General features: G+C 40.5%; 1 protein-coding gene across 1 annotated transcript; it reads right to left on the bottom strand.

Annotated features, from left to right (window-relative positions):
• Positions 1–532: 532 nt before the first annotated feature.
• On the bottom strand, positions 533–25769 carry VXN (vexin). Its single transcript, XM_073676965.1, has 7 exons — positions 25743–25769; positions 14054–14177; positions 9401–9456; positions 8536–8668; positions 7985–8049; positions 2456–2547; positions 533–1637 (listed from the first exon to the last, which is right to left on the bottom strand). The coding sequence occupies exons 1-7, from the start codon at positions 25767–25769 to the stop codon at positions 1454–1456; spliced, it is 681 nt and encodes a 226-aa protein (XP_073533066.1). The 3' UTR covers positions 533–1453.
• Positions 25770–27486: the final 1717 nt, after the last annotated feature.

Raw genomic sequence — 27486 nt, 5'->3', positions numbered from 1 at the left:
CAGAAAAAAATATATATATGCAAGCTTTCAGAGCACACAGGCTCCTTCTTCAAGCAGGAGCTAGCATATATACATATTTTTTTCTGGTTAGCCAATAAAGGTATCACTCCGAGAATGCTTTTGTCATTTTTGGGCAAATTTTGTGGCTAACATGGTACCACAATATAACTTTGTATTCTACATTATTTAAATGTTAATATTCAGCTGATTTAATTCCAATGTGAATGGGGCTCTTAGGGTGAGACTCCATGGAGTGGTCGGCCACATGTGAAACAACCCTAGTTTTCAGCAAGGCTAGAACTAATGAATGAAAGAAACCTGGTAAGTGCCTGGGGATGTAAAGGAATTAAGGAGAACCTGTCAGAAACATTTATGATTCCAAACCATTCATACGACTATGCCGCCCTTGAAAAGATAAGCAAGTTCTGAAGTTCTGTATATTTGGGTCTGGAAGTACATTGGGGCGTGACGATGCACTTACAGCTTCTCAGGCTTGTACTATTTCCTGCCATATATCTGAGCCAAAGTGAACAAAGGCAAACAAAAAAATAGTCAGCCCACTCTGCTCAGGTATCATCCAATGTAATAGGGGTGAGGTGCATGGACAGTGACCACAGGCCGGCTCCCGGGTAAGACCTGTCAATTAACCAGAGGAGAGTGGCACTAGGCAGGAAATACAGTATGAGTCTGAGGAGCTGTAAGTGCATCGTCAGGGCCAATGTACTTACAGACACATATATATATATACGTAACTTCGAAACATGATTTCTTGCCTTGGGTCATAAAGGGATCAACTTGCTTATCTTTTGAGGGGCTAAACAGACATATAAATGGTTTGGGGGTGTAAAAAGTTCTGAAAAGTTTCCTTTAAATATTACTTTAGGGGGCATGCAGCAGAATACAGCCTCTGGTTACAGGGGCCTATATACTGCAGTCACAGTGCAAAAACAGAATACAAGTCCCCACATAACAGATGGAAAATTCAAGTAAGCAGGAGTATTCGATTCAAGTCATGGAAACCCGGTTTGATTTCTGCCCAGGACCTTAGTAGTCCTATGATAGATGCACACATTTTTGTCCCAGTGTCCAGGTAATATCTTGGTGGTCCGTTGTGGTCAGAAAGCTTGCATCCACATGTGGCCAAATACTGGTCCTCATAAAGCATCATGTGCCTCACAAACCACCATGGAGCTCCAAACTCGCAGCTGCTTGGAGTCTACTGGGGACTCATGTTTCCAAATTAACCTTACGATCCACAAGTTATCTTCTTCTCATAAAATGAACTCTTATCTGATATTTCTCATCCGGGCAGGGTTTCAGTGTTTCCTTTCCAGTCAATCAAGTGCATTGTAGAATATAAATGAGTAACGATAACAGGTCCATTTTTTGGCTCGATGACGTGAGATCACAGCAGTGATCAGAACAGCGATACCCATGTCACATACGGTTTCCTTCAGTCTTCCTCAAAGGCACAGTTTGAAGCACCAATATACTCCACAGACTTCCTGAATTTCAGGCCCATTTTCTGGAGGAGGCTTGGTGATTTTTTGGCCGTGCAGTTGGCAGTTAGAGGCAAATAGGCCTCATTTTCATAGACAATGTCCTCTTCAATGTCAACAAGCCTTGGATCATTGCACCTGCAATCCAACAATAGGAGGCAATTTTTATTATTTTCAATAAAATTTAAATTCATCATTCATCACCCGGGCACATAACATCCGTTCTAAGTAAGTACATACTGTGCAAAGTGTTCTCCTTTTGCCTGGGCAGTGAAAATAACTTCCTGTGCTTCCTCTCTCAATGTGTATCTTATTTAGATCCTTTGTAAAACTCCTTTAAAAGGGTACAATCATCAAATGAACTCCAAATATCCCATCTACTGAATAATTAAGTGCTTTTTATGTTAAGCCGGGGGCTAATTTGAACCCAAACGCATGCCAAGATGAACGGGTATAACTGTAATACACGCGAATGTGCACCTGCTTAGAATAATTGCACTAAATCTCTTTTTTTTCGGGCACCTAATAAGTGCAGTTATTAGAGCGAGAGTCAATAAAATTATGTTAAAACAATGTACTCTTTGCATATTGAAATGGGGCAAGTCATGAATACAGTGAAAACCCTGTGCACACTCAGTACAATGGATTGGAGGACGTATTCTATTTTTAGTACAGGGGCGCTGTACTTTTTCTGAGATGTCCATTGTCATTGAAATGCTCTTCTGCTGGCAATCAGTGGGCAATATATGATTATGATTCCACTGACTGAAGTTTCTAATTAGATCATTTGTAGTTGCCTGCGTTTTATGGTAAATAGTTGACCCCTAACCCAAGCCACCTGTTATTCTCTTAAGTCCAGGGGACATTAGGGACCTGACCTACTTCAATTACACAGTGCAGCTATTGTCACTCAAGCGGCAGCTGCTTACTCAGAGTTTGCTGGGGAGGGGACTTACCCTACTGTGACACCAGTGACGTCTCTCCTTGGCAAAGTGCTGGCAATCTGCTTGGTCACATTAAGGACTGACGATGATGAGGGAAGAGGGTTCTAAAAGGCAGAATTAAAACAAAGGTTATCTGCAATGTCTATCAATCATACTCTAGCATTATTAGGACACACATCAAAACAATATACTTTATTTTATATATAACACCATCATATTCCATGGCCCTTTACATACATCATCACTGTTCCCACTGGGACTAACAATCTGACTTCAGATTACTGCTTAATATTAGATTCATGAAAAAAATAATATATTTATTTAAATCTCTATGATAATCTGTGTAGGAATAACACTACAAGACAAGAAATATTAGTACATGTAATTTTTTTAATTTAGTTTTTTTTTTGCAATTTTTGATGAAAGACAATGACTGAGTTACATGCAGTATGTATTTATGGCATGCCAATCCGTGGCTGAGAAGTAATTATGCATTCTAATTTATTGGCTTGCTGCATCATTAGGGGCAGCAGGTGGTTGTGCTCATTTGTTTCGCATGGCATGACTCAGTAAAATTACATAGCAAAGTTGGTTGCTGATGAGCATGTGTCTTTTTTTTTTTTTTTTTTTACAATTGTTCGGAGGGTACGGGCACAACTAGTGAAAGGAAAACTGTGCCAACCTGCGGTTTAACCATAGGTCAGTGTGATTTTTTAAACGGATTGTTAATGGCTGCACAATTTTGCAGGTAAACAGCAGCTGGCCACATGTCTCCGCGGGTAAAATGGCTGTTTATATGCAGAATCATGTCAATTAGTAAACTGCAGCGTGAAGTTTTCAGACACATTACTAAGTATGGCCGTATCCTGCAAAAAAATGAACAAACCCCATTGAGCTCAACCATTAGATGAATCTGCTTTACCATTAGTTGAACTATTTTGGCCAGTATAGTTACATGTTTTCTACATGTATCATGCTATTACACTAGTTATATCTAGCCAGTTGTCAACTACACAGTTCCCTACATTCTAGAAATATAGGCACCGATTTATTAAGACTGGTGGTTCATACTCCAGTCTTTATGAGGGGCGTGCAGGAATAAGAGCCAAATTCATTCAGTGGGCATAATGTAAGCTGTCACTTTTGATGAATTTGTTGGATGGGCATTGCCATGCCCAGTCCCACCCAGGCTTATCCCCAGCTCTGCTCAATTTGGCAAAGCTGTCCTAAATTGGCATGAAAGCGTTGCACAAAAATTTTGAGACTTTTCAAAATGTTTTGCACTATGCAATAAACACTTTGATGAATCGGGGTCATAGAGTATAGTAGATGCTGCTTCTCCTGTTTTTCGCTGACAAGAAGCAAACACCCTGAAATACGTGTCTGCAACGGGAGTTCCTGGTTTGGCTTCTTATTCTAAGTCATGTGGCAATGCCCTTTAAAGGGTTAATATTGACTTTTAGGATTGGTTCTTCCAATAGGTAACACTAGAGTTTCTGTCCGCCTCCCTCTCCTCCCCTTTTCTGAAGAGGCTATTTGAATTGAGCAGCTGACCTCACCATGATATTTTATGCTCATTGTAATAAGTTTTTATCTTTTGAGTATAATAAAAGCTTTCTTGCTGTAAACTAATTTTCACGGTGCTTTTTCTATTGGGAAGACATGTCCCCCTTCTATGTTATTTTGCAAAAGGTGAGATGGGAGGCAATGGATGGTGGATGTGGTGTGGATTACTAGAGAAATGGACACTTGGTTTGTACCTACACTTGAGGTGTGAATGAGATCATATGAGTCCTGTCTATTCAGAAATAAAAGTCTTTAAAGATCAGATAAGTCCTAATTTGCCCGCTGTAGCAAAGCCAAGTTTGCTAGGTGTTCACCTTAGTAAGTCAGCTGGAGGAAGCTGACCAGAGTGGATTTGTGTTGGAACTGAAGAGAGAGACAAGCCAGAATCTCTCTCTGAGAAGAGTCTGCACAGGCCGTGTGCACCAAACTGCGAGTATCACTGGTTGCTATGGATGATAGCTGTTATGTTTGACAGGATTGGGACTAGCTCAACCATGTATGAGTAGCCAGGGTCTGTGTTGTTTAGCTAGCGCCTGGACAAGGCTAGGGATTGATGTTTATGGTTTTGTTTGGTATTGTGCAACCAGTAAAAAATATACGTCACATTGATACAAGAATCCAGTGCCTGTGTGAACGCTACCAAATGTCTAACTGAAAGCATGAAACCCTCCAATTGGTGGATGATATGCGGGTGTGAAATTTCAGAGAGCACAGGCGATTTTAGTATAAAGATTAAACGTCCTGGGTAAATGCAGTTACAGTATTGAAAACACAGTCTAAAAGCATGGAGGAGATTGTTAAGCAACTTGTCCAGGCTAATATGCAGCTGCAGGAGCAACAAGAAACTAACAAACTCCTGATTCAGCAGTTTCAACCGCAGCAGCAGGAGCAACATCAGCAGTTTCAGCAGCAGGAGCAACAGCAGCATTAGCAGCAGATGGCTATCTTGGCAGACACTGTCCAGATCAGGGAGATGGCACCACCCGCCGGCCAAAGTTAAGGTATCCGGGTGAGGTGAACGGTACAAGAGGCCTTACAGAAGGTGACTCTTCCGGACGACGACGAGGCTTTCCTGACTGTATTTGAGAGGGTCGCAGACAGGGAGAACCTGCCCCCAGAGCAATGGGCAGAGGTCCTGGCGCAATATATTACTGGGGAACTGCAGAAGGCATATTATGACCTTGCCCTGCAGGATGCCAAGGAGTACGGCAAGCTGAAGACAGAGATTCTGGCATCACTCAGTCCATCAGGGTGTCACTGGCGCTACCAAAGGGACAAACCTCCCCAGTCCCAGATGTTTCACCTGTTACACCTGATCCAGAAGTGGCTGAAGCCTGAGACGTGCTCTCTGACACAAATTGTGGAAAGAGTGGTAGTGGACAGATTTATACACTCATTACCTAAATTTGTTAAAAACTGGCTTGCCTAGGGAGATCCCCAGAATACAGATGGCTTAGTGAGCCTGGTGGAAAGATACTTGGCTGTGGAGAACTCCCTGAGCAGTCAAGGGAGCCTGAGGTTACCTTTCATGGATACCCAGCAAAAGAAGGGACCCAAGATCACCTCTGAGGAGCACCCAAGGTCCCAGTAGGGGTCAGAGCTGGGTTCAAGGAGTATATCTCGTAACATTGTCAGTTGGGGGTGTCGTGCCTTGGGTCATATCTCAGCCCATTGTCCCTTGCCTTTAGAGCCAATGGACTGCAGTGTATGCAGGCGCTACTCCTATTTCACCTACCCTGCCTGCAGTGCTGTTCCTCATCCTGGCAAGGGGCCTTAGGAATGACAGGTGAATCTGAATGGTGTCCAAGTGATGGGACTTCTGGACTCAGGGAGTTTTGTGACCCTGGCAAGGGCCACACTTATGCATGTGCTAGTCCCTAGGAAAGGGGTAGGGGTAAGGTGTATATTTGGAGATGTCAAGAACTATCCTATGGCCCAGGTCGACATGCGCACAGACTGTGGTTCCGTGTCTGACCAAGTGGAAGTGGTCTGGAACTTGTTGCAAGCTTTTGTTATCGGTTTGATATTTTCCATTGTTCTGGAACTTATGAGCTGAAGCTGTAGCACCCAGTAGTCCGGTATGTCACCAGGAGTTTGCTATGGTAAAGTCACACGATGTAAACGGTGAATTTCCATTCACTGTACTGGTTAGAAAGGAGGATGAGGAAGCATCTCCTGAAGCCAATATCCTTGACCTGGAGGAGTACCAGGACAACTATGGGACTGCGCAGGTCAGGAACTTAACAGGAAAAGGTATTCTGGAAAGTGTAAGTGTGTTAAATGGGGTTCTGCAGGAGACGGGAGATGAGAATTGGCTTCCCCAAGGGGCCAGGCATAATGATCAGTTGTATGGTCGGACCAAAGTGAAAGGATAGGTAAAAGAGCGCCTTCTCAAATCCCAAGAGGAAAAGTTCAGGGGGATATAATCGATAGGCTAGAGTGAGACAATTTAAGCCTGGGGATTGGGTACTTGTCTTACTACCCACAGGGAAGAACAGATTCTTTACCAAGAGACAGGGTAAAAGGTGGGGGAAAAGGTTGGAGAGGTAAATTATCAAGTACAAGGACCAGGGAAAAGGACACCCTTCCCAATATATTATGGCAACCTGCTAAAATCATGGAAGGATAGGAACCTGCTCGAAACCCCTTGCTTGTTTACCTGGTCAGAAGCCAACATGGTGGGTGCAAAAGTGAAAGAAACTTTGCCACCTTCCCAAAATCAGCATGGCCGAAAATCGGTACCCAAAAATAGGAGCAGGTTCTTGGAGGCACCAGGTCATCCTTATGTCATCAAGCATGAGCCTCACGTTCGGGTCAATTTAAAGCCCTGTAGGCTCTGTGTGTTGGCAGATGATGCCAAGCCCCTGGTTTTGGGCAGGTGGGGGGGTAATGTAGCAAATCCAGGAAGGCTAGGGTCCTAGTTCTACAGGCTCAGATTATGTGCTCCTGGCTGGCTCTGCATATAAAAAGGCTAGGTGTTCATCTTAGTCAGTCAGCTGGGGAAAGCTGACCAGACTGAGTTTGTGTTGGAGCTAAAGAGTGAGACAGGTCAGAATCTCTCTAAGAAGAGTCTGCACAGGCCATGTGCCCCAAACTGCAAGTATCAGTGGTTGCTATGGACGATATCTGTTTTGTTTGACCGGATTGGGACTACCTCAGCCGTGTGTGAGTAGTCAGGGTCTGTATTGTTTAGTTAGCGCCTGGACAAGGCTAGGGATTTATGTTTATGGTTTTGTTTTGGTATTCTGCAACCAGTGAAAAATAATTATCACATTGTTTTGATATAAGAATCCAGTGCCTGTGTGAACGCTACTTACTACCTACCTGAGAGCGTGAAACCCTACAGTGCATTGCATTATTTTTCTTGTACACTACTTATATCTAGCACGTTGTGAGAAAAGCAGTGCACAATATTTCAGAAATGTATAGTAAAGGCTGTTAGTAGCATCACAAGAAAAATCAAAGATCCTCATTAAAAGGAATCTGTCAGCAGGTTTTCGCTATGTAGGCCCTGATTCCAGCGATGCATCACTTACTGGACTGTTTGGTGCAATTTTGATAAAATCCCTGTTTTATCTGTTGAAAATGTAGCAGTGCTATTAATCCTGAGCTGAGTATAACCCTGCCCACACCTCTGATTGGTATATTCCTATGTACAAGCTGCTAAAAAGTGGTGGGGGCGAGATAGATAGATTAGCTGGGCTGCCTGATAAAATACTGATTGTATTTAAATTACACCAAGCTGCTGAGCAACTGACACATCACTGGAATCAGGTTCTCTACCCCTACATTATGATGCTCTCAGATTACATAGCAAAAACCTGCTGACAGATTCAGTTTAGTACTATGCACAGATGACTCTCCATGTTTAGATGTCTCCACTTTATTTGGCAGCTTTGTATTCTATGACAGGGTAGGAAAACTATACCATACTATATTATTAATGTACTAAGTAGAAATTCAATGCAGTCTTACATTTTGAAGTGCCACATTCTGTTTTGTCTTGCCAAATTTTGGTGTCTTGCTTTCCATACATACACCTGCAAAATAGAAATTGTGTTTTACGTTTTTGTATATTATTTTTCTATTATAGTATCAACATATAACCACAACTTATCATAGTACTATTATTTCATTACAAGTTATACCTGACATATCTAGTTTACTAGTTCTTCAGTTAAATACTAAAGCCCAAAAAATTAAAATGGCTCAGCTGGGTAAAATGGTGTGTGGGAAGGGGGTGGGGGTTCTTTGTTCAGATCTCAAATCTACTAATCATAGTGTAAAGTGGCTACAAAAGATTTATTGCCCTAGAGGACTTGACATGTCCATGCAATACATAGGTATCCCATTGATTTCAATGTAATGCTTAATTTCACCTAAGATGTGGCTGTAGAAAAATTGAACATGCCCAAACTCAAAAATAAAACATATTAGGTCAGATTTGGCCACATTGGCTTACCACATCAACACTTCAAAATGTATTATGTGAATTTGGCCTACATAGATATTTGAGTTCTACTTACCATGCTTTGTAGAACGCCGACGCCTGAAAGGTTCTGGTGGAGGAAGTCTCCAAGTTTCTTCACTTTTGCATAGAACATGTAAAAGGTCAGTTTGCTGGGGCAAATACTTCTTTGTCCAGTGAGGATCAATCACCTACGGAATGGAGTAAGCGATGACAAAAGTTTAGGTCACCGCTCAAAATATATACGTATAAGATCTGCTGTAATAATGGGGTATTTGAAGGTGTTGCATTTGGGCTTGTTTGCTCAAATTTTTTTTCATAAGTGGTGAAAGTCACAGTATCTTTTCCCATGAGTAATTTATTTTACTCACTTATATAGCATAATATTCCACAGCGCTTTACATACGTCATCACTGTCCCCATTGGAGCTCACAATCTAGATGTATGTCTTTGGAGTGAGGGAGGAAACCGGTGAACCTGGAGGAAACCCACAGAAACACGGGGAGAACTTACAAACTCCTTGCAGATGTTGTCCTTTATTGGGATTTTAACCCAGGACCCAGCGCTGCAAGGCGGCAGTGCTAACCACTGAGCCACCATGCTGCTCACTATCACCGTAGCATTGGTAGCATGTATAGCTGACTGATTGATACAATACGCCAAGGATTTTTGATTGCCCAATCCACAGGTATAATATCATAACATCACACTCTCCTATAACAAGTCCCTGACATTACCCACATAGCAAGTGATGCAATTGCAATCAGGTCAATGGGTCCGAAAGACTGATTGCCAGTCTTCTAATTAACAAGTTGGAGGTCCTGTTATAGATTTTTGCATTATTATTGATTATTACTAGATATGCCATTGTAAGTGAATAACATAAATGGTACTTCTTAGCGTACATGTTCATTTTTTCTTACATTATTTGATGGTATCCTCTGGTTACTTGACAACCTTCTTCTGGATGTGCTGTGTGCTGAAAAGTAATAATGAATAAAAATGATAGAATGAAATGATGTACCATACATAATTCTGCATGTACAAACAAATAGTATTTAGTAATAACCCTAGATAGGTGTTGGATCCTGCATCTTGTGCAAACAGAGAATGTGGAAACTGTATGGGGGCAAATGTTTGTAGTAACGATTGTTCGCCTGCATACAGTTTACAGGTACAGATGATTGCCTCATAAACCAGAGATGTAGCAAGCCTCCATAGACAAGCTGTATCATCAGTCGGTGCTTGTTACAGGCAGATCATCCGCCCGTCTAAATGGCCCCAATTGTGAGCTTTGTAGGCTGGCTTTTATGATGCAGCATGGCACATACTTGGCATACTTTGAAACACTTGAGAAAAATGGGACAAAGTATGAATATACAATTGTATTCTAAATAAAAAAAGAAGAATTTGCGCAAAATACGGTGTCGGACATGACGAAAGGGAATGAACAATCAGAAAATGATCTATTGCTTAAATTACATTTTTATTTTACATGATATTTTTTCTCTTAGAACAGAAAAGTAAAAAAATGAGTAATCTTGTAATTTTCACACTGGCCACTGGGGCTTTTTTGGACTCATACTTCCTGCCTTTTCAGGGAGAGTTTTCAGCAGGAACATTATCAGCAGAGGCAGTAACACCTCTATACACATCTATTAGCACAGTATACAACATACACAATAGGTGATTTCACATCTGACCCTACTCCCTCTTTGTTCACAATGACCTTTGTAAACGCTCATTAGATGCTTTAATAAAAAAGTCATAGCTAGTCTATTGCCGCTAATGCAGCTGTGGATTTCCTAAAGCAAAAGGACGTATGAGTCTAAAACAACCCCAGTGTCCAGTATGAAAATCCTTACTTTTAATAAAGATTGTGATAACTGGATAAAACACATTAACAATTAAAAAAAAAACACATTAATCCCTTTGCGACCTTGGGTTTTTCCTTTTTTGCTCCCTGCTTTCCCAGAGCCATAACTTTTTTTTACTTTTCAGTCAATATGGCCGTGTGAGGGCTTGTTTTTTGCGGGACGAGTTGTACTTTTGAACAATACCATTTGTTTTATCATATCTTGTATTGGAAAACGGGAAAAAAAAATCAAAGTGTGGTGAATTGCAAAAAAAGTGCAATTCAACAATATTTATTTATTTTTATTATTTTTACCATGTTCACTAAATGCTAAAACTGACCTGCTATTATGATTCTCCAGGTCATTACGAGTTTGCAGATACCAAACAAGTATAGGTTCTTTTTTTATTTAAGTGGTGAAAAATAATCCAAATTTTGCAAAAAGAATATGGCGCCATTTTCTGAGATCCCTACAATCTCCATTTTTTGGGATCTGGGGCCGGGTGAGGGCTTATCTTTTGCGCGCTGAGCTGACGTTTTTATTAATACCATTTTGGGTAGATACGATCTTTTGATTGCCCGTTATTGCATTTTATTGCAATGTTGCGGTGACCAAAAAAACGCAATTTTGGCGTTTTGATTTTTTTCTCGCTACACCATTTACCGATCAGATTAATTATTTTTTTATATTGATAGATCGGGCGATTCTGAATGCGGCGATACCAAATATGTGTATGTTTGATTTTTTTTCATTATTTTATTTTGAATGGGGCGAAAGGGGGGTGATTTAAACTTTTATATTTGTTAAAAACATTATTTTTTTACTTTACACTGGCTTCAATAGTCTCCATGGGAGACTAGAAGCTGCAATCATCTGATCGCCTGTGCTACACACATCAGGGCTTCAGCACTCCCGGCAATGACAACCACACGGATTTCCTGCAGACCCAGGTTTGTCATGCCAACCCATCGGCGATCCGCGGTCATGTGACACGGGCGCTCATGGGCGGGACTAGTGACACGCTTCTGGCACGGTGATGTTAAGAGATTGACAGCGGCATTTAACTATTTAACAGCTGTGGGCGGATCGCGAATCAATCCGTGCCTGTTAGGGGCACATGACAGCTGATCGGATCAGCCGTCATGTGCCCGGTAACATGCGGGCTCAGCACCGGAGCCCGCATGGAGTGCAGGGATACCACCTTGGATATACTCATACATCCAAGGTGGTAAAAGGGTTAAACAAAAAAATGATTTAAATAATAGGTCATGTTCTGATGTCACGTTCCCTTTCAAGCCCCACTCAAGTGTTTTCCTTTCTATTTCACCTCCGGAGTGGTATCACTAATGCATGTTCCCTGACCATACTTACCAGCCGCCATCTTCTGCTCTTCCCGTCACCGCTCCAGTCCCGCGCCGCCATCTTGTGACTGCAACATCTGACTGACCAAAAGTCAGAGGTAGCGGTCACAAGCTCTCAGTGTAAGTCTATGAGGGCCGCGTTCTGGCCTTGTTCTGCCTCTCAAAGACTTACATTCACAAGTGACTTCTGGCTGGTCCAGCAGATACTGGAGCCATCCGGCAGGTCACAACCTGCAAAAGATGACCGGAGTGCCGCCGATAACAGAAGATGATGGCAGCTGGTACTGTAAGTATACTACTAGGGGCTGGATGACAACACCCCGTCGGAGTGGTACTTTAAACATCTGCTAAGATACACCGCAGGGAACTCCTTCACATCTGCAATAGGATTGTTCTCAGCACAAAGGATCTAACAACACAATCAATCATTCAGATGAAAGCACCATGTCCAGTTATGCAATCTGTATCTCCTGGGGGATAACATGGAGGAAATGTTGTTCGTGAAATTCCCTATTATAATAGTTATGGTAGATGGAGTCAGTGGGAGACAACATTTATATGAAGCTCTTACAAGTGCCAAGAATATAAAGATGTTGTTTCTTACTTTTCATTAAAACTGTAAACAAGTATATATACGTTATATACCGCATATCTGTTGTATAGGAGCAGAACTTGAGAAAAATCATTGCAGTATTGTTTCTGAGTGAGACTGTAATATTGCTGGAATCAGGGTCTCAACCCCTACATCATACTGCTCCCAGGCTATATAGCAAAAACCTGGTGTTAGATTCCATTTTAATGCGAAAATATGAGCAACATCATTTCTCAGGTTCGCTTTATTGTGTAAAGTGCCAGAGCCTCTTATCTGTGTGATCTCCTGATCACTGCACATGATCCCCAGATGTGACCACACTGCAGCCTTATCATCTACATGCGATCAGGAGGGTGGGTGAGGGGTGCAAGAGCAGCAGAAGGCAGACACTTTCGGTACATGATATACATTGACTAGATTCCTTCCTTTAATGGTAATCTGTTACCAGGATTTCTACCTCATCTGAGAGCAAAATTATTTAGTGGCAGACACCCTGATTCCAGTGATGTATCACTTACTGAGCTGATTGTTGCAGTTGTCATAAAATTTGTTTTTTTCTGCTGCAGAACTTGCAGTTCTCTGAATGCTGAGTGCTGTATAATCCGCCCACGCCACTGATTGGCAGCTTTCTGTGTACACTGTGCATAGGCAGAAATCTGCTAATCAGTGGTGGGGGTTATACAGAGCTCATCAATGTGGAGGCCTACATGACAGCATGTTTACTAGTCCTCTAGTGATAATCTCCTGCTGATAAAACTATGATTTTATAAGATCTACATCAAGCAGCCCAGTAAGTGACACATTGCTGCAATCAGGGTCTCTGTCTCTAAATTATGCTGCGCTCAGATTAGGTAGCAAAAACCTGGTGAAGGATTCCATTTAAGTTCCTTTAAACAAAACTATCCTTTTAAAATATTGTACATTCTGTATAAATATTCTCATTTCCTATATATGGATGGTGGTCGGCTTGTGATAAGAATGGAAACCGTTCTATTCAGAGTAATTTTCAATGAAAGAAAGGTTATCGTAGGTCACCATTTTTTGTTTTGCATCTTTGTATTATTACAACACATCATTTACATGTATAGTAGTGAACGTTGTTTTGGCGGGTGAGCAGTCTCATCCTACTTCAGCCATTACTTCTTGTATAGTTACACTTTGTTGAGGTTTCCATCTCCTACTCCGGTGCATTATTTTTTACTGTACTCATTACTTGCTTACCTATAGCCTTTTTGGGGATCCTCCTCTAATGGTCAATTCAAACATTTTCACTGCTATACATTGCAACATTGGGGATTTTATCTAGCTCACACTTTGTTCCATTTTTGTATCTGTAGTGTTTTTATGGACTTCTAAGTTGCTTTTAGCCTATAGTGGAATCAGACTGGATTTCATCATCAGATTGGGGTACACGCATCCTGCACATATACTTGTTAGGTATTTGTCTGATATCACTGCATGGTGAAGCCCTACTTCGCTGTGTGTTACAAATATAATAACTTTTAAAATATTATATGTTCTGCAATACGCATCTCATTTATTCTTTGGGCAATGTGGCATTGCTTAGATGAACGGCTACTACATATCCCCAGTATCTATCATGCTAATATTGTACTAAATATTTAATTACATAACTTGAGACATTTCATTCATTATTTAGGATAATTACATATTTAAAAAGTTGTCAGAATATAGCATCTCCCATAGAATGGGCGGTCTGGCCGGCACAGAGGTGCCCTTCAGATCTGGGCCATTCAGGTCCCTTACCTTTGGTTGAGAAAGACGTGTTCAAGGTCTGTAAAGCGTCCTCCTTGCGGCTGCATATTGTGCTCATTCTCACTGAGGTAGAGTGGTGCGTCCGGCCGCCTGATCCAACTGATCTGAGCCTCTCCTAAATAGGTTGCAGAATTCTGCACCCCTGATCATTGTCCAGGTTTACAAAGGATGGCCAGGCTGGAGCTGTGAGCTCATCTCATTCCTTATTCCACATTGTAACATTATTTACTCCCATCTGTCTGGCCAAGAATTTCATTCATACAAAGGTTTGTTGCCAATGTGAATAGTAAACACCCCAGGGCAGTTTCCTGCATTGTCTCTTTAAGGCTTTGTACATCACTCAGGCACACTTCTCTGACAGGATGAGTGTGCCACAGATTTGAGCGAGCAGACAGTAGCACACCAATGTTCCCGAATTGTTGTGTTATGTCGTATCATCTCAATAGAGGTTTATATCTGACTATTGCAGTGTAAAAACCTCAAGGGTTCCCATAAAGTGTCCTTTATATTAAGAATATATTTTATTAATTTTTATTTATTTTACTCACTTATATTGCGCCATTAATTCCATAGCGCTTTACAGACACTATCGCCACTGTCCCCATTGGGGCTCACAACCTAAATATGCAAGCTTTATTCAGATTCTTACTACCCAGAAAAAAAAAAGATTGAGTATTTATCACCTGGTCTATATAAAGCGTCATAAAACCCTGATTGAAGAAAAACTGAGTTCAACAATAGATTTATTTTTGTTTGCAAAATTTTCTTGGAAATAACGGAATAAGGATTTTTCCTCTCTTGATATAATTACAAAGCATTTGTCTATCTGACATATAAAACATGGGTTGCTTGATGTTATGCATATAGCACAAAATGTCTAGATATTCTGAAGCCTTTTTAATGCCTGAATTTGGTTTTTACTAAATATATAAATTGCTTGACAGATTCTTAATATATTACTGATAGGCCGTATACACTGTAATTCAATATATTGGAATATTTTCCTAATGTAGCAAGGTGGTTGCACCCTGACCTGCCATGTTTTCTGCAACGTGTGGTGTATTGATTTTTTTCCCTAAGAATTCTAAAAATCAGCTATAATTCATATTTTTATAATAATAATAATATAACAATAATGATAATTTACATTAAGCCAAATAAGAGCATTAACCATTTGATACATACACAGATGAATAGTGTCTGGTCTACCTAGTAGATTTAGAATATAAGACATAAACATTACAAAAAATGAAGGTGACGCCGTATAACAAGTTAGTACAGTGTCACACCCTGCAGGCGGAAGATTTACCCATAGGGCAAGTGAAGTGATTGACAGCGTCTCTCATACCTTAATAGTGAGTCCAGTAAATTTTTGTGGCATTTTAAAGAAGTAAAACCTATAAATGGAAACGTGAGCGTCCAAACAGCGGTCAGTTTTGATACCAACCCTATGCTTCACATACATACAAACGAGCTGAGGTTGCCATTATATAAGTATTATGTGAGGTTTTCGCCTTGTAGCAAATTCAATAAACACATAAAAACCATTATTAAAAAAAAATATGTTGAACAGAATTCTATATGTGCCGAGAAATAAATTATTTATGAAGAACGCAGCTCCGAAATCCATCGCTTTTGTTACATATGAAATCACACAACTGACAGGGGGTTGTGAAACGTGACCCAAAGACTCAATTACAGTGTGATTTATTGAGCCACGCGCCCAGCTCTTTGCATGGCATGTCATTAGCATGAGATTGGCCGGCGTGCTCATCTGCTTCAGGCTTGACTCTCCCCGCCACTAAACACTCTCAGCAGATGGGGAATTGCATGTTCCAGAAAGGAATTGTTTATCCTCCCATTGATGCTCACTCAAGTGATCACAACAAATCCATTACCCACGCATAGAAGGATCAGTAGTCTGTCCATGCGGGAGTGAATGGGACTTGTGTAGTACAGCAGGGATTTAATGCTTTAATAGTCATGAGCATAATATGCGCCGTCACCGAAATTCACTCCAAATAAAGGTATTTATTTCAGCCCAACACAAAACTTGTCAGCACCTTGTTAGAATACATTAGGATATATTCAAACATAGCGGATATTTTTGGTCCAGAATTTCTGGGCGGAAAATTAGCAATCTGTAGCAGAATTGTGGCTAAGATTTTATCAAATCTCATCCAAATGCCACAGATAAAAGCTGCGCACACAAAAAAAAGAGTGAATTTTAAATCCAAACCATGTTAATGTAGGGTTCGTTCACACACACACAATTTATGCTGCAGATTTTAGCTTACATTTCAAATTGCTAGAGGGAATCTGTCACCAGTTTTTTGCTATCCCATCAACGTAGGAAAAGAGACCCTGATTCCAGCAATGTAACACTTAGTGTACTGATTTCTGCAGTTTTGATTCAAAATAGTGTTCTAGCAGTTCTCGGAATGCCGAGCCCTGTATAATCCCACCCACCCCACTGATTGGCAGCTTTCTGTGTGCACTCTGCATACGTAGGCAGAAAGCTGCCAATCAGTGGTAGGGGGCGGGGTTGGACTACCAGGCAGCAGGTTTACTAGTCCTCTAGTGATAATCTCCAGCTGACAAAACAGTGATTTTATAAAAACTACACTAAGCAGACTAGTAAGTGACACATCATTTGAATCAGGGTATTTGCCCCTACATTATACTACTCTCAGATTAGGTAGCAAAAATCTGGTGAAAATTTGCATTAAAAATGTCAACACTTTAGGTCAATTTCCACTGCAGAAAAAAATCAATTTCATCCCCCCAACAGTAACAAGCTGCTTGCAAATTCAGATGGAAAATTATGTTGCCAGTCACTTTTCAACCGACCTTTTTCCTGTCAATTTTCACAGCACACAACACATTCTGCAATGGCAAAAGTGAATTCCACTGCACAATCGGCTACAATTGTACATGTAACATACCGATTGTGATGCAGATTTGCCAACGATCCAAGACAAAAATCTGTATTGAAAATTTTTTAGATTTGATTGTACGCTTAAAAGCCACAAACTTGTCATAGGCTCTAATGAAGATCTGACTTGTGATCAAGTTGTCAGAATGTCATATAAGACATATCCAGTTATATGAAAAAGTTTGGGCACCCCTATTAATCTTAAACTTAATGTTTTATAAAAATTAGTGTTTTTGCAACAGCTATTTCAGTTTGATATATGCAAAAACTGTTGGACACAGTAATGTTTCTGCCTTGAAATTAGGTTTATTGTACTAAAAGAAAATGTGCAATCTGCATTCAAACAAAATTTGACAGGTGCATAAGTATGGGCACCTCACCAGAAAAGTGACGTTAATATTTAGTAGATCCTCCTTTTGCAAAAATAACAGCCTCTGGTCGCTTCCTGTAGCTTTTAATGATTTCCTGGATCCTGGATGAAGGTATTTTTGACCATTCCTCTTTACAAAACAATTCCAGTTCAGTTAAGTTTGATGGTCGCCGAGCATGGACAGCCCTCTTCAAATGATCCCCCAGATGTTCAATGATATTCAGGTCTGGGGACTGGGATGGCCATTCCAGAACATTGTAATTGTTCCTCTGCATGAATGCCAGAGTAGATTTGGAGCGGTGTTTTGGATCATTGTCTTGCTGAAAGATCCGTAACTTCAACTTTGTCACTGATTCTTGAACATTATTGTCAAGAATCTGCTGATACTGAGTGGAATCCATGTGTCCCTCAACTTTAACAAGATTCCCGGTGCCGGCATTGGCCACACAGCCCCAAAGCATGATTGAACCTCCACCAAATTTTACTGTGGGTAGCAAGTGTTTTTCTTGGAATGCTGTGTTTTTTTGCCGCCATGCATAACGCCTTTTTGTATGACCAAACAACTCAATCTTGGTTTCATCAGTCCACAGGACCTTCTTCCAAAAAGAAATTGGCTTCTCCAAATGTGCTTTTGCATACCTCAGCCGAGTCTGTTTGTGGCTTGCTTGCAGAAACGGCTTCTTTCGCATCACTCTCCCATACAGCTTTTCCTTGTGCAAAGTGCGTTGTATAGTTGACCGATGCACAGTGTCACCATCTGCAGCAAGTTGATGCTGCAGCTCTCTGGAGATGGTCTGAGGATTGTCCTTGACTGATCTCACCATTCTTCTTCTCTGCCTTTCTGATGTTTTTCTTGGCCTGCCACTTCTGGCCTTAACAATAACTGTCCTTGTGTTCTTCCATTTCCTTACTATGTTCCTCACAGTGGAAACTGACAGGTTAAATCGCTGAGACAGCTTTTTGTATCCTTCCCCTGAACAACTATGTTGAATAATCTTTGTTTTCAGATCATTTGACAGTTGTTTTGAGGAGCCCATGATGCCACTCTTCAGAGGAGATTCAAACAGGAGAACAACTTGCAAGTGGCCACTTTAAGTAGCTTTTCTCATGATTGCATACACCTGGCTATGAAGTTCAAAGCTCAATGAGGTTACAAAACCAAAAAAAGTGCTTTAGTAAGTCAGTAAAAAGTAGGTAGGAGTATTTAAAACAAGAAAATGATAAGGGTGCCCATACTTATGCACCTGTCAAATTTTGTTTGAATGCAGATTGCACATTTTCTGTTAGTACAATAAACCTCATTTCAAGGCAGAAACATTACTGTGTCCAACAGTTATTACATATATCAAACTGAAATAGCTGTTGCAAAAACACCAATTTTTATAAAACATTAAGCTTAAGGTTAATAGGGGTGCCCAAACTTTTTCATATGACTGTACATCTCCATGAAACATATTTTAATCATATACAAACTTTTCTTCTATTAAAGTTTTTATCCTCTTAATATGTTGCAGTCATCATATTATATAGCACTGTGTACTTACAATTGCTCATTTTGCCTTTCTACCCAGATAATTCTTCTCTTTTCTCTGCTCTATGTAGAAACAGAAAGTCTCTTTTCTTTCCATTTATCATTCCTCTCTTCAACTCCTGCCCCAGCTGCTCCCTCCTCCCCCTGCCAATGACTTTTGCAGTGCCTTATGACTCTTACATGGAAAATTGACCTCCTGCTTCTACATGGAGCTTAGAAGGATTTAGATAGTCTTTTTTAATCATGTTATATCATAGATCTAATGAAAAAGAGAAGAATTAGCTGAGTAGAAAAGCAAAATGAGTAATTGTAAGTACACAGTGATATATAATATGATTGCAATATATTAAGATACAAATTTTGATGGGAGTGCTTCTTTAATTACAGCCTGACATCAGTAAAAGGGGAACTATTGCCCATTTACAGTGTATATGTGGCTGAACATATGTAGTAACCCACCATTGTAATGATTGGGAGTTATTGCAGGAGGGATTTAGTTAGACAGTTAATACAACTTTCCATGGTAATAATAATAATGCTGCTTAAAGGGGTTAGAATGCTGACAAGAAGAACCAATATAGAGTCAAAATTAGTGCAAAGTCTAAAATAAAATATCCTTTATTAATCAAATCAAGGGGTAAGGTGAACATGCAACAAGAAAACTGTAAATACAAGTGAAAAAATATGGGCGCATCTTGTCCCTTGGAGTCTCTGCTGCTGTTACTATTAAGGTATTATGCCGTTATAATCCTGTGTATACAATTGTGCTATGCACTGTATTTACTTTCACCGATCCTATACAATTTATATGACCATTATTATCAATCATATATTATGCTCTTTGGTCACTTTGCATTAGCTATCAATTTGACACTTGGACTCTATCACGGCACAGCAGTCTCTCCTAGTTTGGCACTACTGTTTTACATTTGTATGTATATATGTTTTATATACATATTTTTTTCACTTGTATTTCCCACTATGTGGGCCCTTTCCTTGTTGCATGTGTTCCTCTTCCTTTGATTAATAAAGGATATTTTATTTTAGATTTTGTACTAATTTTGACTTTATATCAGTTCTTCTCGTTAGTGTTTTGATTCTTCACGGATAGGTCTTTTCTGCATTACAGTCCGTTAAGATATGCACACTTATTATATATCATTCATTAATTATTCACATTTACTCCATAATGATAGTGCGTTGCATTTTACTTTGCCTTGCCTTGACCTTGCTAATTTCTGCTTAAAGGGGTTGTCTGGTCTACAGACTTCTTAATAATTACAGCAAACACTGTCAGGATTCTCCGGTGTCACTGCCAAGATCGAGCTGTCACATGACCACAAGTATGTGATTTGCATACACACAGTTATTGTCCTGCTGGAAGACCCATGACCTAGGACGCAAATTCAGCTTTCTGACACTGGGCACTACATTGTGACCCAAAATCCTTTGGTAATCTTCAGATTTCAAGATACCTCATTCTGTTTTTGGTAAATAGTAGAGTGATGTGCTTTACCAAAAGGCTATCTTGGTCTCATCTGTCCACAAGACTCTTTCCCAGAAGGATTTTGGCTTACTCATGAACATTTTGGCAAACTTCAGTCTAGCTTTTTTAATTCTCTGTTTCAGCAGTGGGGTCCTCCTGGGGCTTCTGCCATAGCAGTTTAATTTCATTCAAATGTCGATGGATAGTTTGTGCTGACACTGATGCACCCTGAGCCTGCGGGACAGCTTAAATTTCTTTGGAACTTGATTAGGGTTGCTTATCCACCATAAGGACTATCCTGTGTTGCCACCTTGCATCCATTTTTCTCTGGCGTCCACGTCCAGGGAGATTAGCAACAGTGCCATGGGTTGTAAACTTCTTGATTATGTTGCGTACCGTGGACAACGGAACATCAAGATCTCTGGAAATGGATTTGTAACCTTGAGATTGTTGATATATTTCAACAATTTTGGTTCTCAAGTCCTCAGACAGTTCTCTTCTCCTCTTTCTGTTCTCCATGCTTAGTGTGGCACACACAGACAATGCAAAGATTGAGTCAACTTCTCCCCTATTTATCTGGTTTCAGGTGTGACTTTCATATTGCCCACACCTGTTACTTGCCACAAGTGAGTTTGAATGAGCATCACATGCTTGAAACAAAGTTGCCTGCCAACAATTTTGTCCAGCCCATTTTTGGGGTTTTGTGTGAAATTATGACTTTTTTTCCCTGTTTTTTTTGTGTAGCTTCAATACACACAAAGGAAATAAAACATGTGTGTAACAAAATATGTGTCGTTGTAATAATTTTCTGGGAGAAATACTTCATTTTCTGGAACAATTTCAATGGTGCCAACACTTTCGGCCATGACTGTATGCCCGATCGGTAGACACCAGGTAAATAGGTTGCATGGCAGATTAACCTCAGTTCCAAAGATAAAGCATAAATATTTTACACTGTATACATAGAAAATGCTTCAGACCTTTCCCCAAAAATAGAACCCTTCCTCTATAGTCTAAGCCTAACTCTGTGTTCATAATGACAAAATATTCCATTTTTGCCAGCGATATGTTCTGGCCAAGAAATCTCTGCAGATACAGTAGAATTATAGAAGACATGCCTTGCTGATGCATTGTATGCAAGAACCATTTGGGGAGAGAGGAGGCAAAAGGTAAGATACGCAAATTTTTTTTTCAAATTCTTTTTCTATTTTGCGGTCATTAAAAACAATTTTGTAAATTACAAAATACATTTTTAAATGTTGGGTGCATTTTTTTGATTCCATACTGGAGAATTAAACTTATAGCATACATGATTATCCATTAGTGATGTGCTACACACATGATTAAGTAAATCCGGTCAACCTCTTTAATGACGATTACCTCCATTAAGTCCTTGGGATATACTAAAATATCACTGTACCAAATATGTAATAGCCTTATGTGTAAATATGAACATGATAGGTAAAGTAATAGCGTCCTACATCTCTAACACATCTGGTAATAAATTGGTTAATAAGAGGGCCCAGTGCTCCGTGTCTGTGGTTTAGAGTGTCATTAAATCCTAGTGGCAATATGTGCCCTTAATATGCTATGTGCAGAAGGTTGTGCTAATTCTATATGAAACATAATATTGTGTAAAATCAGCTCCATGTGTCTCCTTATTGTCTTCTTGGATTGTGGTCAGCAAATTGCTCTATTGAAGGGCACATGGGTATGATTCAATAATCTGTCCATGGGTATAGTGCTGAAATATCAGACCTGTCAGAAATATCAATTTGCAACTGCCAGCAGGTCTATAAAGTTTATCTCGGTGCTACTTTAATACGACTATGCTGTCCCTAAATGTGCAGTAAATATAGGTGATGTGGAAGTAGCCGTGGCACCCGGATCCTGGCATGGGAGGACATCGGTATTATAAAAGGCACATAATAAATCGGGGCATCATATACACCAGAGTCCAAGAGTTATGTCTATATATACAATGACTGAAGTTACAAATTATAATTGAATCAATGATGTGTTCCGTTAAATGATATTTAGTAGGTGTAATAATAATATTAGGAAATACCTCCAATTAGAAATGTAGTATAGTTCCTCTGATGAGTTATGTCGCTTACCCCATGTGCAGGGCATTGCAGTAACTTAGATAATCCATGGTTACGACCACTAACTGTCACTATATGAGTGATAGTAACCATGGATACCTAAGCTACTGCAATACCCTCCACATGGGGTAAATGACTTAGTTTATCATTAGAAATACATTATATTTCTAATTGGAGGTATTTGCTAATATTATTATTACACCTACTACGTCTTGGAGATGGGAATACCCCTTTAACTCCTTTACGAGCTCTGACGTATAGGTACGTCCAAGGTCATCTCCCTTCCTTTGATGCGGGCTCCAGCACTTGACAGCTGATCTGATCGGCTGTCATGTGCCCCTAACAGTCGCAGGTGGAATCACAATCCACCCGTGGCTGTTAACATGTTAAATGCCACTGTCAAACTCTGACAGCGGCATTTAACATGGCCGCACCGGAAGTGCGTCACAAACCCCGCCCATCGGCGCATCACATAAACACAGGCCGACGATGGGTTGGTATGACAGCCTGGGGTCTGCAGGAGACCCCTGCGGTTGTCATGGCCTATCTGTTATGAGCGCCGCCCAGCATTTCTGCAACACGTAGCAGGGCTGAAGCCCTGCTGAGTGTAGCACAGGCGATCAGATGATCGCAGCTTCTAGTCTCTTGAGGAGACTATTGAAGCATGTGTAAAGTAAAAAAAAAATGTTTTTAAAAATATAAAAAATATACAAAAATTCAAATCACCCCCTTTTGCCCCATTCAAAATAAAACAATAAAAAATCTAATATACACATATTTGGTATCGCCCCGTTCAGAATAGCCCGATCTATCATTATTTAAAAATAATCAATCTGATTGGTAAACTGCGTTACGAGAAGAAAAATCAAAATGCAATAACAGGCGATCAAAACATTGTATCTTCACCAAAATGGTATCAATTAAAAACGTCAGTTTTAGCATTTAGTGAACATGGTAAAAAAAAAAAAAAAAAAGCACTTTTTTTTGCATTTTCACTGCGCTTGGAACGTTTTTCCCATTTTCCAGTAAACTATATTGTAAAATCAATGGTGTCGTTCAAAAGTAGAACTCTTCCCACAAAAAACAAGCCCTCACATGGCCATATTGACGGAAAAAGAAAAGTTATGGCTCTGGGAAGAAGAGGAGCAAAAAACAAAAATGCAAAAATGAAAAAACCCAAGGTGGTAAAGGGGTTAAGTTTATTAATTTTTCGGCCACTTATGTTTGCTTTAATCATCCATCGCATTTTTAAACCCTGCTTCCAAGACATCTATGGTAAAAGGGAAATCTACTTAGTTTTATTTCGAGATATATGCTTATGGGCCTTCTTTCTGCATCTAAAAAAAACTGGATGAGATGTAATGATAAAAATACTGATTGTTTTTCCTCTTCAAAAAATGCAGAAAATTCTGCAATTTACCATTTATCTAAATAGAGCTGATAGATTTTTTCTGAATTGGGTTGGCACATTGCTTTCTGATTTTCAGAAATTTCTGAAAAAAAAAATCTGCTACATGCTAGGGTAAGGTACGGCACACAACTTATGGTCCTAGGGCCACAATACAACATCATAAACAACACAATATAAATATTTAATAGATTCTGATTCCTTTTTTTTAGGATTCTCACCTATCATGGGGATAGAGGTTATATTCCCAGTCCAGAAAGGAAGAGACAATGGCTTCAACTTTCTCTGTTGTAGTTTAGGCAAAACGCTGCCAGTCGAGTATTTCCCTTCTCCCATAAACTACAAATAATATGGCAGCACTCATGCATGGCCACTTCTTTACTTTATCTACTCCTTACTTAGATAATGGCATGGTCACAGAATGGCCACACGGTCCCCATTACTGGTTACCCATCCCTACGGTGCTACCTGACACTCTTCTACTGCCGACATGAAAATTACAAATGAACAGCCACCAGACAGTTTCAAGCATGTCTGCAACCTTCTGGTGAGGGTCACACAGGAAGGCATCAAGGTCCACATGTGGCCTCCAGGCCACAGATTGGGCACTCCTGCCCTAGGGGTATAGCAACAAATATTTGCATAGCTTGATATTAGATTTTGGCCAGCTTCATACGACCGAGTTTGGTCTGTGTACAGAACAAGATTTTCTGACCTGAACGCGTCAGCTTCATATGTGCCCATGAGGTTGTTGACTTCAGGTCAGAAGATCCTCGGCTTGTCTCGATCTGTACACGGACCGTGAACTCAACCTTAGGCCTCTTTCACACTTCCTGATATTTCCGGGACTGGAAAAACCAGTACAGGAGATATCCATGTCCCTGTGTACCTGTGTGGCATACATGTGGCAATTTTGTATCACACATACCGGTGCCTGGGAATCAGCGGCACAGTGTGCGATGTTCCCATGCGCCGGGTGCTGGAGGCAACTCTCATCATTGTCCCCTGCTGGCACTGAGATCAGCACCAGCAGGGGACAATGTTGAGAGTTGTATTCTGCCCCCGCTGTGTCCACCAAGTGTAAAAATAATTAGACAAATATTCAAATAGCACATCATATGTAGCAGTGGCTGGGAACCATAAGAACCATTGAGTTCCCCCACATTAATAGAAAAAATCATGAGGGGGTGGAGTACTCCCAAATACTATATGCAAAAGAGAGAACCATGGAGAAGCCATAAACCACCAGGTAAAGTAAAAAGAAACAAATTTTATTGATACATTACATTAAAAAGATAAATAACGTATTGGAATGAGGTCTCGTACAGAAGGAATGACAGGGGGACAATTGTCCTTATAATATACTGTATATCCCATGAGAGAGAGAGAGCAAATGGTACAAGTTGGTACAAACAATTCCAAAAAACCAGAATGCTTTCTACACTGTGAGGTAGTAACCAACCATTTAGTTATAACCAATCCTATGTTATCTCAGCATGACCTGTCAAGTCAATTTGATCCTACCAAGGAAGTGTGAAGGGAAGAGACATATGTCTCAAACACTATCCATAGTAACACCCAGATACAATAAGAGAATAAATAAATAAAGGGAGTGATCTATTGAGACTTACCCATGGTGTGCAAAAAACAGTGTGCCCATGCTGCCCCGAAACGCGTTTCGCCAGAGCTTTCTGAAGGGGAGATGCTATAGACAAGTTTCATCATTGTCCCCTGCTGGCGCTGAGATCAGCGCCAGAAGGGGACAATTTTTAGAGTTGTATTCTGCCCCCACTGTGTCCAACAAGTGCAAAAATAAGAATAAAATAAAAAACACAATATACTCACCTTTAACACCTGCTTCACTGAAGCCATTGTCCCCAGTAAACAAACCAAACATAAAAATAGCAATATCCCTCACCTGTTCGAAGTTGAAATAATCCATACTGTCCCACGCAGTAAGCCATCTGACTGATATTTCTTAATCAGCATGCGTGGTGGCTTGAGGCGAAAGCATACGCTGAGGAGCAGAGGATAATGACTCGCTGCAGCGAGCGGGCCCCTGACTTGTGCTGAGCTCAATGAGTGACAGGACACCACTCAGTGAGCTTAGCGCAGTTCAGGGGCCCGCCCGCTGCAGTGAGTCATTCTCCTCTGTTCCTCAGCATGTGCGGTCACCTCAAGCCACCGCTCACGCTGATGAAGAAATGTCGGTCAGATGGATTGCGGCATGGGACACTATGGATTATTTGAACTTCGGACAGGTGAGGGATATTGTTCTTTTTAATTTTTGGTTTGTTTACAGGAGACAATGGCTTCAGGGAATTAGGTGTAAAGGTGAGTACAATGTGTTTTTATTTTATTCTTCTTTTTACACTTGTTGGACACAGCGGGGGCAGAATCTGATCTCAGCGCCAGCAGAGGACAAAGATGAAAGCTGCCCCCAGAACCCGGCGCTTGGGAACAGCACAACCTGTACCGCTGATTCCTAGGCGCCGGTATGTGTCACACTGATGACACACGGATGTCATCTGTGTATCACCAGTGTGCACGTGTGTGTAACGTTTTGGGGCCTGTGCGGAAACACGCTGATGGACATGTCAGCGTGTTTTGCCCACGGACACACGATGTATGGAAACACATTGATGTGTGAAGGGGGCCTTAGGCTGATAAACACATAATGAGCTTGATATAGTTATTTCAGCCAATAACCTTTTTTGCTGCATCTACTTTTGCAATGAAACTGCATGTGTGGACTCTAAGGGTATGTTAGCAAGACATTTTTTCAGAATATACAGTGCATTGTGAAAGTATTTGGCCCCTTTGAACTTTTCTACCTTTTGCCACATTTCTAGCTTCAAACATAAAGATATAAAATTCTAATTTTTTTGGGAAGAATCAACAACAAGTGGGACACAATCGTGAAGTGGAACTAAATTTATTGGATATTTTAAACTTTTTTTACAAATTAAAAACTGAAAAGTAGGGCGTGCAATATTATTCTGCCCCTTTACTTTCAGTGCAGCAAACTCACTCCAGAAGTTCAGTGAGGATCTCTGAATGATCCAATGTTGTCCTAAATGACTGGCAATGATAAATAGAATTCACCTGTGTGTAATCAAGTCTCCGTATAAATGCACCTGCTCTGTGATAGTCTCAGGGTTCTGTTTCAAGTGCAGAGAGCATCATGAAGACCAAGGAACACACCAGACAGGTCCGAGATACTGTTGTGGCGAAGTTTAAAGCCGGATTTGGATACAAAAAGATTTCCCAAGTTTTAAACATCTCAAGGAGCACTGTGCAAGCGATCATATTGAAATGGAAGGAGTATCAGACCACTGCAAATCTGCCAAGACCCGGCCGTCCCTCTAAACTTTCATCTAGAACAAGGAGAAGACTGATCAGAGATGCAGACAAAAGGCCCATGATCACTGAGGTGGGAGAGTCTGTCCATAGGACAACAATCAGTCTTACACTACACAAATCTGGCCTTTATGGAAGAGTGGCAAGAAGAAAGCCATTTCTGAAAGATATCCATAAAAAGTCTCATTTGAAGTTTGCCACAAGCCACCTGGGAGACACACCAAACATG

Source organism: Phyllobates terribilis, unplaced genomic scaffold (genome assembly GCF_046119375.1).
Source record: "Phyllobates terribilis strain yellow unplaced genomic scaffold, ASM4611937v1 Scaffold_4__5_contigs__length_816908805, whole genome shotgun sequence".
NCBI lineage: Eukaryota > Metazoa > Chordata > Amphibia > Anura > Dendrobatidae > Phyllobates > Phyllobates terribilis.
Note: the sequence above shows the minus strand (reverse complement) of the source record. Positions and strands in the feature narration are given on the sequence as shown.